General features: G+C 40.1%; 1 protein-coding gene across 1 annotated transcript; it reads right to left on the bottom strand.

Moving 5' to 3' along the window:
- Positions 1 to 10: 10 nt before the first annotated feature.
- On the bottom strand, positions 11 to 5,226 carry LOC108664574. The gene is made up of 5 exons (XM_018151187.2): positions 5,051 to 5,226; positions 4,232 to 4,335; positions 1,685 to 1,818; positions 1,192 to 1,344; positions 11 to 401 (listed from the first exon to the last, which is right to left on the bottom strand). The coding sequence occupies exons 1-5, from the start codon at positions 5,224 to 5,226 to the stop codon at positions 267 to 269; spliced, it is 702 nt and encodes a 233-aa protein (XP_018006676.2). The 3' UTR covers positions 11 to 266.
- Positions 5,227 to 13,324: the final 8,098 nt, after the last annotated feature.

Raw genomic sequence — 13,324 nt, 5'->3', positions numbered from 1 at the left:
GTATGTTAGGTAGCCAGTCATTAGGCAACTATAATTACGTGCGATAACTCCGACTAGTATCACAAATGACCCATCCGTGGTATAATCGTTCTATCAAATCCGATTTCGCCAAATAAACAGAAAATTACTCGACACTCCGGGGCTTAAACAGTTAGAATTCACTGCTGGCATTAAACTGACTCCAAGCATTTTGAAACGCTGGCAGTGATAATCTGAATCGCATTTTTAGAACTGCAGGATATGATGACGATTCTCTGTCGGCGTGCCTATTTTATCTTCATAGACTTAAGCTTCACGAAGCCTAACTCTGCCAAGAAGAGCACCGATGATGATGCCAGGCCGAGCACCAGTAGGAGGAACGCGCCCTGCAGTTGGTCCAGAGACAAGCTCGACACCGACGTCTGTTGGGTACAGTAGTCACGTTAGTCACCCCAGTGGGTGAGGTGAGTCACCCCAGTGGGTGAAGTAGTCACCCCAGTGGGTGAAGTAGTCACCCCAGTGGGTGAAGTAGTCACCCCAGTGGGTGAAGTAGTCACCCCAGTGGGTGAGGTAGTCACCCCAGGCCAGTGGGTAGTCACCCCAGTGGGTGAGAAAAGAGTCACCCCAGTGGGTGAGGAGAGAGTCACCCCAGTGGGTGAGGTTCACCCCAGTGGGTGAAGAGAGAGTCACCCCAGTGGGTGAGGAGACAGTCACCCCAGTGGGTGAGGAGAGTGTCACCCCAGTGGACTACCATCACCCACTTGCTCTCCTAATGCTGCTGCTGCTGAGCTATATTATGAGTCGTAAGCGTGCTAAAAATCACAGTGTAGTTGTTCTAAGCAACGTTAAATGCAGCTAACCTAATTTTAGCTACGATTTTTTTATTATTCTCCATCAAATTACGCTTATTTCTGGTAAACATACACGGTGATTTACGATGGAAATACAAGCCTTGGCTATTTGCTACCAGCATGTAAGGCATATGATCTTGTTAGGATACGCGAATGAAAATTTACTCTTTTAAGTACCGTACACGACCAAAATATAAGAGGTGGCTGGCTACTCTAGATGCCAATAACGTTGACTAATTAGAAAGTTCCACTTCTATTATTCCAACGCTTGGGGTTGAAACAGTATTGTGCTGCTGAGATGCTTATTTCACTCACACACCAGAGATTCGATGTTACACACCATAGATTCGATGTTACTCACAATGTCATTCGTGTTGTCGTCGGTTTTGACGAAGTGATCTCTGAAAAGTTTACCGACAATGCCGGCTTCAACGAGTCTATGCAATGTGCTGGAAATAGTTTCGGTGTACGGAGTGTACTTGGGCAGGAACCAAGCCAGATGACCAGAGTAGACCTGCGAATGGCCAGATAAATTGAAGTTAATGAGGAATAATATTTTAAATTAACTGGAATTAGTTAGTTGAAGATCTTCAGGCTTTTTCAGGTGATTCTGTTCAACATTTCGTTGAATTATTGAAAGAAAAATTGTTTCCAAGCACTTTGTTTGAATTAACACAATAATGGTCATTACTTTCAACACATAGATGTTCTTGCTTATTGAAGCACCAAATTCCGTTTTCTTTTCTAAAGGAAAATTTTGTTTACACAATATGTCAACTCCCGTCACAACCAAGCATTTAATGGCACTGTCGCAATTTTTTCACATAACTGGCAAATTGGGCAGCAAAACTCACCTGTTCCTTGAGAATGTACGTGTCTTGGGTGACGTTATACTTAATCCGCACTTTCATCAAGTACGAGTAGGTCTCGATGAGGGCGTGAGTCCCATTTTTTACGACCATTTCTACGCCAGGTTCATAGTCATGGTCTTGGAAAAATCAGATTTTCTTAATTATTTCAACTATTAAAGGTTTAAAAACTTATTTTTAACAGTAGTAAAATTTAATAAAACTTAATATCGAAGAAACTCGTCGATCGCAACAAGTTCATTAAAATTTTATGTATCTTCTCTTCGAAACGAATTATCTGATAGCTTATATTCCTGCACTGAATGGTCACACTCCATTAAGCCTGGGAATTTCCGTTTGTTGATTTTGTTCACATTATTTCTTCAAGACTATTTTCATCTGAAACAACCGAAGACATTTTGGTTGATAACCGACATCGAGAAAAACCGACTATTTTTTATACTGCGATGGATTTGATACTTTTATATTTTCGGAAAAGGACAGAAATTCGTTTCGGGTATCAAAATACACTTAATTTTGTATCGAAATAAAGTAGATCTGAAAGTAAATGAGATTAATCAATACGAACATGTTAGTTTGCTGTTTTTCATTCTGGATGCTTTAGTCGTAGGAATTCGCTGTGATATAATTGTGATATTGATACATTTTTCACAGCAATTTCGACACAGTAATTTCATCTATTCTCGGCTTGCTACATTGCACGTACCAAAATTTATATACATTTAGAACACGTGTAAGGTACACGTGTCCTAAATGTATTTTAATGTAAATACTGACGTATTGGACACGTGCAAGGAAGGATAAATCTCATATAAATTCCTCGCGGTCTCCAATCAACGCTGCATAATCAATCCTATAGTGTTGGTCGCACCTCGCCTACAAGACCTTCGGCTGTATTATAATCCTCATCGTTCGTTACAGCGAACCAATGAAAAATGCACCCAAGGTGAGGTACGTAATAAGTCTATCAGCGTTACTATCCTAATCGATATCTGTTAATCCTGCCAACCAAATTATTCCAGTGAATTATTTTCTGCTTATACGATTGACCAATTTTTATTAACTCTTCCAGGAAAACATCAAATTGTGGCATTTAATTTTTTCTTAACGTTCTAGTTTCATGTATTACATTATTTCAGTTATTGAATGAGATCAATGCCCCAGGCGCAAAGTTTGATGATTTTTTCTAAGCTCTTTGTGTCGTATGTCTTAATTTTTTGGCAGTCTAAATAATCCCGCAGGCGTCGGCAGCCCACGCGCAGCAATACATTAGGCATGATAGCTTTGTCCGGTGCTGCTGCAGCCCCTCCCTCACAGCGTTGTTAGTGAATGCCTGCAATAAATGCACTGAATGTACTGAATGCACTGCCTAAAAAGAATGCGCTCTGAACAGCCTGCACTGTCAGCAATAAATGGACTGAATGCACTGCCTACAATGAATGCGCTCTGAACAGCCTGCACTGCCAGCAATAAATGCACTGAATGCACTGCCTGAAATGAATGCACTCTGAACAGCCTGCACTGTCAGCAATAAATGCACTGAATGCACTGCCTACAATGAATGCACTCTGAACAGCCTGCACTGTCAGCAATAAATGGACTGAATGCACTGCCTACAATGAATGCGCTCTGAACAGCCTGCACTGTCAGCAATAAATGGACTGAATGAACTGGCTACAATGAATGCGCACTGCATAGAACGCAAGCCAGGAAGTTGTGCCAGTAACGCAAGCAGCAACTTCCTAACGAAAATGTGGATTTGTAACAATGCTTCGCTTGCTGCTAATGCTTGTATGAAAATTCGTAAACCGCACGCTTTTCGTACACGAATGCAGAATTTAACGCTAATATTTATGTTAGTTCGTATCCTACCGGTCATCCGTTTCGCTCTAAAGATTAGAAACATTATCATTTCGTACGTAATCTGAACACGTTTAAAGTTACAAATGGTCAAACTTTGCAATGAATCTGAGAAATGGGCGATGTACTAGGTTACTCGAGTCTGTTTGTAGACCATATGAACTCTTTGTGAACGGAAACTGTAACCTAAATTATTACAATTCTTACATGAAACCCGAAAATGATAGCCACCGTCGTTAGAATAAGTTTTGGTGGTTTAGTTGATGAAAGCGCGCGCACACCAGACATCTAACGTTGAATTAAATGTCTTTCAGTTAAATAGTCGTTAATTCAACGTTGTTTCAACGTAATATGCGTTGAAATACGCGCGCCCACCAGATATCTAACGTTGAATTAAATGCCTTTCGGTTGAATAATCATTAATTCAACGTTGTAATTTGCGTTATTTTGTAAAATAACACAAATTCAACGTAATTTGCGTTGAAACAACGCGTTATGCCAGACAATAAGTCCAGCAGCCATCTCAATCAATCGTCAGCTATGGAAAGTTCGGGTTCCAAAGGCCGGATCCCTTGTGAATCAAGTCACGAAAAGTTCAAGAATCGGCAACAGGCCATGGGCCTATTTCTTCAGTGCCAACACTTTTTATTCTATTCTATCATCGCTGCTTACCTAGAGGAAAGAGGTCGAGTTTGTTGCCAAGGCTGCGCATGGCTTGGTCAGTGGAAATCTTCAGAGCCTCAGGGACAAATTCTCCGTAGTCCTGCATGGTAATCCTGAAAAAGATAAACATTTTATTGTTATATATAATAAATTTATGAACATGATCAGTGAGTTCATGAAAATATTCGGTGAATGATATTGATCTTATGCAATCTGATGCAAATTGACGCGTGCCAGTTTTAACAACTTTGGAACCACTTCCCATAAACTACGCAATGCGATAGAAAATGTAGTAAGTGCGCTGGAATATGAGAAGTTTTAACGTAGGAACCCTGTCATCATTGAGTCGTTACACTTTGATTCGCACAGTTTATAACTGAAGTGCCTAACGTACAACTCTGCCAATATGCTTCACCAAGTCTGAAATAAAGGAACCCTATATTAAACTTTATTCTTTACGAGGAATGTCTTAATTTCTTGTTAACTCCAGACGCAAAACATGATTATGATAGTAATTAAATCCCACGCTTATGAGTAAATTAGTACGTGTACGTAAAATATTCCTTGTATTGCATAATTAAAATAAAATGAATAATTATATCTGTTAGTGAATTCAAATGTTTGATTGATCATAATGGCGAAAAAAAACATAACTATTTTTCATAACAGTTCCATTCAAGACACGTTCAAATTATTTTTCACTTTGATAATAGCGACATAAATCAATTTTACTCATTTTTGATACACTTGCAACCCGAATGTTCTTTTGTAAAAAATCATGTCAAAAAATTGTCCTACTCGTTGCTCTCCCAGTATTCTTAACCGTACCTCAGAGGTGACTCAGCAAGCTGTTTAATGGTCTCTATCCTGACGGGGTAGAGCGGGACTGTGAGGAACGCGATGAGGTTTCCGTTGTAGCCCGTGATAAAAACGATGCACCCCATGTACCAGACTGCCATCCACACTCGCCGCCACTCGCCCACTCCAAATGTGGACAAATTCATGGATTGTGCCACCAGAGCTCCTGCCACCTGCCACGAAGAAGTTCCCGTTCAAGATTGCAGATAGAATAGAATAGAAATGTCGGCACTAAGGAAATAGGCCCATGACCTGTTGCCAATTCTTGTACTTTTCATGACTTGATTCCACAAGGATCCGGCCGTATGAACCCGATCTTTCCACAACTGACGAATTCATTTATTGAGATAGCTGCTGGACTTATTGCAAGGCTCGTTAGGTGCTATAGGCATTTGACGACTGAACATATGCTTCTGCATAGCTTTGTCTAGACTGATCTTGAAGGCATTCATACTCGGAGCGCCAACGATGCTATCAGGGTGGCTGTTCCACATGTCGGTGACTCGAAGCGAGAAGAAATGTTGTCTAGTGGATGTGTTATAACGCAGTTTTTTTAGTTTATAGCCGTGGCCCCTGGTGTTCTCAGATGAATCCACGTTCAGCCTTTAATATTTTATAAGAAATTCTCAGTGTGTTTGTAATATAAAAAAGTTAATTTGAGCCGAATATATGAAACCTACTTACCCAGCTTTCTTACTCCGCGAAAATGCTTATTAAAACATTCTCGTCGAAAATGCTCAGGAGTACTAATCGAAAAATGAAGGAAGTACAGTATGTTCCAAGCTGAACTGAAATGAATCGTCGATCAGCAAAAGTAAGAAAATAATTATTATAAAATTGTACGAATTGAGTTTGTATCGCAACATAACTCTGCTTATGCCTAATTTCAAATTACTGTTCGCTGCAAAAGATGGACTTTCATATTGTTACGTAACAGACTCCAGAAATTTTGTGGCAATTCAACCATTCATTGACCACGCCCTGCAAGAAATCAACAATTAGGAGCTTGACAAGAGCAAGAGCTCAAGCCAAACTAGCAATCAAAGGTAAGAGTGTGAATTCCACGTCTAGCGATAATATGACAGAGGTGCAAATTGTCAAGTAACTATAGTTCGTATTTTTTCATTATTAAACATAAAAGTTTCGATGGAAAGTAGAGTCTTCTCGAAAGGACTAATCTACCTGAGAAGTAACTCGAAAATCAGATACAACTACTGTACATTGCAAAATATATATCAAATGCTCACCAGAAGTAATGCTTTCGTAAACTGGAATGTTGAAGAATCATCCCCAACTTCTATTCGAGTCAGGATCGGGAAAATCACAGAGACCAGCAGGGTTACAATGCCGATGCTGATCCATGTACTCCGAGCGAAGGGGTAAAGGACGGACTTCCACTTTGGCAGAGGCTTGGGAAGACGGGCCATGAACGCAAATGCTTCGGTCTTATACGGATACGTCGAATCAAACGCATTGTATCGATCTAATACAACTGTGAGGTAGTTGACTGATAATTTTTTTTCATTACTTGCGAGTTCAGCAAACATTCCAGTCCATGTGCCGTTTTCATTTGAACCCCACTTGGAATCAAAAGGTTTCAACTCGAAAGTGTATGTGAAATTTAGATGTGATTTTACAATATCAAGAGTGTCCAAATTAGAACCAATGCAGGTGCCATTGTGACCTGGGTAAAGCAGAGGGTAATCATCGCAGAAGGCTGCGAGTCGCAGAACGCTTCCTGAAAATGTTGTAAAACGATCTATAAAGAATAACTCTTCATTCATAAAGTTTTGCAGGTTCCAGCGACCTAGGAGTTTGAGGGCATTTCCTTGTAACGGGAAAGTTGTATAAATTAAACTATACTGGGATGTTTTACCCGGTGTAATAATAACAACAAACTTCGAACATTGTATGGCTCTAGAATTGATCAGTTTAGATAATGTAATGTCAGCGCTCAGGCTCAATACTACGAGTTTCTTAGGACACCACAAAAATGGCTTTTCTACCAATCTATCAATTCTAATATTGTCTGAATCAATGAGCCAAATGACGGAAAAGTTCTTCCCGGAGTAAGTCGTGAGCGGGAACTTCGTTGCATCGAAATCTACTGCAGAAGTTTGTATAACAGCTGAACCCAAAGTTTGCAATTCGTTCCAATAGATGCTAGAAGAATGAGTGTCATCAAAGATGAACAGATCGTAGCCTTTGAGAGGACCGTCGAGCAGTTCTTGCAGCACCGAAGTTCCTTGAGCAGACCCGGGCAGTGAGACGCTGGACAAAACTGCACAAGTTGGAGTTACCAACGACCCAAAGAGGAGGAGAGGTAAAACGAAACTGAAAACTATCGAGGAAATCCCGAGTCTCGTTTCCGTGGACATTTTCATGATATGAAACTCTTCACAGTTGGTTTATTATGATGCCTAGACTCACATTAAATCACTGAGGTTTCTACCAGAAGTTTATTATCAAGATTGACGGCCGACTGCAGACCATGTCACTCCTCCTTCGGCCACCGTCTTGAGGATTATGAGCCTGCGGACAGCCACGTGCTCCATCAAGGCGTCGCTGGAGAACATCACTCATATTTAGCAGGCTCCGAGGTGTGCATTATTGAGTGTTGACCACGCGCTTTCTTGCCTGACCTCATATTTATAGGATGTTTGGGACAACGCTTCCTGACATGAGACGTTCATAACATTCCTGACACTGACGAGTCCGATACAAATTTAATTTAGGTAATCTCGCATCTTCTTAGACATTTGGCGCAGAGTGAGAAAACATGACGGCAAAATACGTGCATGTTTTGCCTCAGCTAAAATTTTGGTTCCGTTCTTCTCTGAGTAGTTCTCAGAGTATAATAGCATTCTTCTTTGAGAATAATATGTTCTTCTCTGAGTATAATAGCATTACGATGTTTGTAGGCATAAATAATGGCAACAACGTTTTATTTTGTGCGATTTGTAAACAATTTAGCAATATTAGTAGATAATTATTAATATTTCTTAAAATTGATTCCTGAACTTTTTCGTTCCCTAGAAACCGTGCGTCCTGTCATTCTAACAAATGATAAAAATTGAACCAGAGAATGAACTACTAAACACGACACTTATAAAAAAATTGTAGTGTGTCACTCATTAACTGAAACAATAACGTATGTGCGATCTGATAATTATAATTGATCATGGCGAGAAACGTCGGAATGATTCATGGGAACTAATTCAACTTGTATTATTCATCAAGAAAAGGCCTAATATTTTTGAGATCAAATTAAGTATTGCGATGAAATTTTGCGTTTCATTTACCTACGAAGTTGCCTGTGAATTTGTCTTATCAAAGAAACTCAAGGGTGACCGACCTCTTAAATGCGGTTTGGTTTACTACAATTATAAACCTAGTAATAACAATACTGATAACAGTCTTGCAACAAATGATCATACAGGTAAAAAATTTTAATGCGCCTAATTTTGCATGTCTCAAAGTTTCATGATTAAAACAGGTAAAATGATTTTTTTAACCCGGATTAATGAAGACACAATATAAGTTTACTTAACCGCTTTTGAATGTTATCTGCAAAAACAGGAAAAATACGATGATAACTAAAATAATTTGGAACCCCACAGCTTACAGGACAACGACATAAATATCAAGTTTACAGTTACTGAAAATTTATGTGATAAAATTATCTTTAAGCTTAGATCCATGAATAGCAGTTGTGCATGAAGCTCAAATAACTTTTCCCAAAGTAGTTTTTTGTCAATAAAGTGAAATTATTCTTATATAATTTTGATTTCAGATTATTGATTAGTGCTGTCAAATTGAAGGCTGTGCTTTGAAGTAACAGTAGCAGCAGATTAATAAACAAATTCTATTAAGCTCAAGTCCACGAAAAATAATGTTGTTATTGGTCTTTATATACTTGCTAAGCCATTATGAGAGGTGGCATTTAGGCGAGACTTCGCCATCAAGTCGAAGTGAACAATATTTGTCATTTGCGGAACTATGTAGACAATTCTCGCGGACCGCATTGAGATCGGGAAGTGATCTCAAATTCTGACATTTTCTAGCATAATTTCAGCGTCGTAATACCTCTGATATTCTACATGGAGCTGAGATGTGACCAATGCCTAGCACCTTACTGACCAGTAGCCCTGTACTTTTAAAAAAAGTTAAGTGATCGTAATTTCATCAGCCAATCATTGACGGCCTTTCAAGCAAAATTCACCAATCATAGACAAGAAAATAGAGCGTAAGTACTTACGTTCACTTAGCCAGTTTTGAAAGTATGGCCGCTGGCAATAAGTCCAGCATCAATCTCAAACAGTCGTCAGTTATGGAAAGTTCGGGTACAGAAGGCCGGATCCCTTGTGGAATCAAGTCACGAAAAGTACAAGAATCTGCAACAGGCCCTGGGCTTATTTCTTCAGTGCCGACAATTCTATTCTATTCTATTTAATGAAGGCGCAGGATAAACATGTCAATAAATATTCTTAATTCAGCTGTTTCTGACTAATCAGTTTGATTGTGACACTTCAACTGAATCGAGGAGGTAAATAAAATAAGCGAATAAAGACTGTCATAAAATCGTGAAGCCTAAAAAGTAATTTGGTCAATGAATCTTTCATCTACAAAATTTTTAACAAACTTTTTCTTCTCGCTTCGAGTCACCGACATGTGGAACAGCCTCCCTGATAGTATCGACGTTGACGCTCCGAGTATGAACGCCTTCAAGAACAGACTAGACGAAGCTATGCAGGAGCATATGTTCAGTCTTAACTCTTAAAATGCCTAGCAAATTACGGACCTGGCAATAAGTCCAGCAGCTATCTCAATCAATCGTCAGTTATGGAAAGATCGGGTTCCAAAGGCCTGATCCCTTGTGAATCAAGTCACGAAAAATTCAAGAATCGGCAACAGGCCATGGGCCTATTTCTTCAGTGCCGACATTTCTATTCTATTCTTAAACAATCTTACTCAAGCTCCAAAGTTTTTAGCAAGATCTGTAATTGTGTTTCTGTTGTTAGTGTTGAGTCTTCAATAAGATTATTTATTTAATTACTTAATTTGTAGTGTATCGCATTGCGTCATAAGCCGCATATTTTTTTGCATATTTTTCAAATTTTTGATTAAGATTTTTTAAATTCAATTACAAATTCAACCAATCTCGGTAATTCGGATAAAGTATTACACTTTTTATCAGAGTAAATAAACATGTATACTTTTCACATATTACACTACTCGCAGTTAATTGCTTGCTACTTCTAGCAAACCCGTTAAATTACAGTTTGAGAAATTAAATTGTCAGTATACAATTTTCTATCTTGAAAAACTAAAAATAAAAAGACAGCATATATTGTAATTGAAAACTCTATCATCAATAATTTTTCCTAGTAAATATTTTCTAACATCTCTGTTGCTCCGCAAGGTATGTCACTCGGTGAGAACCCCTTCCTCACAGCCTCAGTCCTCAGAGGCACATTCTCTGTCCTGGGCGGCACACTCTCTCTCCTCAGAGGCACATTCTCTGTCCTCAGTGGCACATTCTCTGTCCTGGGAGACACATTCTCGATCCTCGCCATTCTGCTACTTGTTCACGAGTTATTCCACCAAAAGCTCCCTTAGCTCCTGCAACTCGATCGCTTCATCAAAATCGGTCTCCAGGTATTGTGATATTAGCTCAGCAATCATATGACCTTCAACAGCATTTGTGTACGGTGTCCAGTACAATGGCCGCGAAACTAAGAATTCTGGTAAGAATATCTTATCTTGAGACAACAATTCGCTGTGTTCTCCGTTGTCGGTCGAGACTTCGCCACTCCTTGCCTGCTCGTGCCCAATGCCAGTAGTAGATGGCGCTCTGCTCGACGGTTCCGCTACCGAATGTGACGAACCGATTGAAACCGATGAAAGCTTATTGCACTAATGCAACCAAATACCGCAACCAGGGCAGATGTATTGCCCGAACCGATGCTCATCGACCGAGTTGCATAGAGTGATGAGAAGCACGATCATCGCAAAGAGAATATAAATAGCGCCGATGGTCAAGCATATCACCATTTTTTTGTACGCACGGGGAGATGGTGTTTGCCACAACCCAGGCAGCGGCGGGCACATTGATGCGTTGTGGAACGAGATTGAACACATTACATCTCCCGAGGTGTTGCTGACAAGACTGCAGTTGCTCTGGTCAATGGCAACTTCCCGCATGTTCCCCTCGTCGAAACGGCACGCCAGAATGCTCACATAACTCATCATCAGCTGGAGTAGAATCAGACCCATCAGTACTGCCGCCACTATGCTCAACAGACGAAGTAATGATCTTTTTACGCCATACACGATCACTGCAAAAATTCCGTAGAAGAACATGACGAAAAAGTTGGCAAAGATCACGAGGAAATAAGTTAATGGCAGATTTAACTTTACTATGCAGTCAGGCAACACCGCCAGGGCCAAAAACGCCGAGATCCCACAAAGAAGCAGGTGCAGCTAAATCAACGTGCTACGCCAGCGCAGCCGTCTCTCGATGCTTGGCAATATGCAGCCCTCCATTTTCACTTCACGTCGAACCTTTTCTTCTTTTTGGTGGTTGTAAATATTGGAATCATATCCCTGTGGGCGGCATCTATGATACAGACTTGACCCGAACCAGGACTTAATTTTACCGCTTAGAAAATTTGAATATTTCTGCCAGTCTCTGCAAATGCATGTTGGAGAGGTTTTTTTAACGTGTAGCATCAAAACTAATCATCTCCAGTTATTGCCTGAGAATGAAATTTATTTCAGTAAGGGTATCCTGAGGCCTTGCAAAACGGCAAGTAGAGAAAAATATCGAACTTAATTTAATTTCAAACTATTAAATGTTAATTTAATGTGAAATAGACACGTATTATTTGAATAAAAATAAAAAAAAATAACTGAGCTTTAATCAAATCTTAAAGTAGCTTGTATTTGGTTTGAAAATTCCTTCGGTAGACGAATTTTGTGGGCCAATTAAAAATTAATTCAGCCATGAAGAGACGATGGGATAATTAGCTCAAAAGAATTACATATCCTGTACAAAGCGAGGTTCGTTCACGCCAGGTTCATAGGCTCTCGATGTGATCCTCAGGTAGCAATTTAAATACAATTACGTATCATAAATACTCAGTCGGGCACTGACATCCTATGTTTATGATTGTTATAGAATGAAATGTGATCTGTAAGCTCGCGGGAATGGGCCGAAAATGAAAATGCAACAACGACTCTGCAGACGAAATCCTTCAACTCGAAGTTGAAGTTGATGCAGCCTGCGTCTGTTCATCAGGGTACACGACAATCTAATTCAATACATGGTGGCCCATGTAACCTTGGTTAAAAATGAAATTATTATGTCATATAGTCGATAGATAGTGGCCAGTCGTGCTGCTAAAGCGATGTACAAATAAATTTCACTAATTACCTACAAGTAATTTTATCCAGCTCACTCATTCATTGTATTAACTCATCAAACGAAACGATCTTAACATAGAACATCAGATTGGAATACTAGACCATGTTTGCAACGGAATGCTTAATACTTGAACGGAATAAATAATCAACGGAATACTTGACTATGTTAGCATATCAATATTCTTCGAAATATCCAATTTACTGCTTGCAAATACAGCAAATATTTGGAGTGACATCACAATAACTCCCAGGAACACCGTAAACTAGATCGTCCCGCATTATACGTCATCTCTGTGTCCGTAAAAGACCTTATCTTAACTTCTTCAATAAATGACGATAATTTCGATGCAAAAGCTGGACAAAATGTCTCTTCACAAAATGGCAAAATGTCTCTTCAAACCATTCCAACCAGGCAAAATGTCTCTTCAAGCCATTCCAACAAGGCAAAATGTCTCTTCAGACCATTCCAACCAGGCAAAATGTCTCTTCAGACCATTCCAACCAGGCAAATCCTTGTGAGGTCGTGAGCCCGACCCTCGTGGGGGTCGTGGTCCCGACCCTTGTGAGGGTCGTGGGCCCGACCCTTGTGATGGTCGTGGGCCCGATCCTTGTGAGGGTCGCGGGTCCGACCCTAGTGAGGGTCGTGAGCCCGACCCTTGTTAGGGTCGTGGGCCCAACCCTTGTGAGGGTCGTGGGCCCGATCCTTGTGAGGGTCATGGGCCCGACCCTTGCAAGGGTCGTGGCTCGTCCCCTTCCCCTGTCAAGTCCAGTGCCGCTAATAAAGGGTCCTAATGCGAAAGATTTGCATTGTAATTATTA

This window comes from Hyalella azteca, unplaced genomic scaffold, assembly GCF_000764305.2.
Source record: "Hyalella azteca isolate HAZT.00-mixed unplaced genomic scaffold, Hazt_2.0.2 contig15442, whole genome shotgun sequence".
Taxonomy (NCBI): Eukaryota; Metazoa; Arthropoda; class Malacostraca; order Amphipoda; family Hyalellidae; genus Hyalella; species Hyalella azteca.
This window is presented reverse-complemented; position numbering and strand designations above follow the sequence as displayed.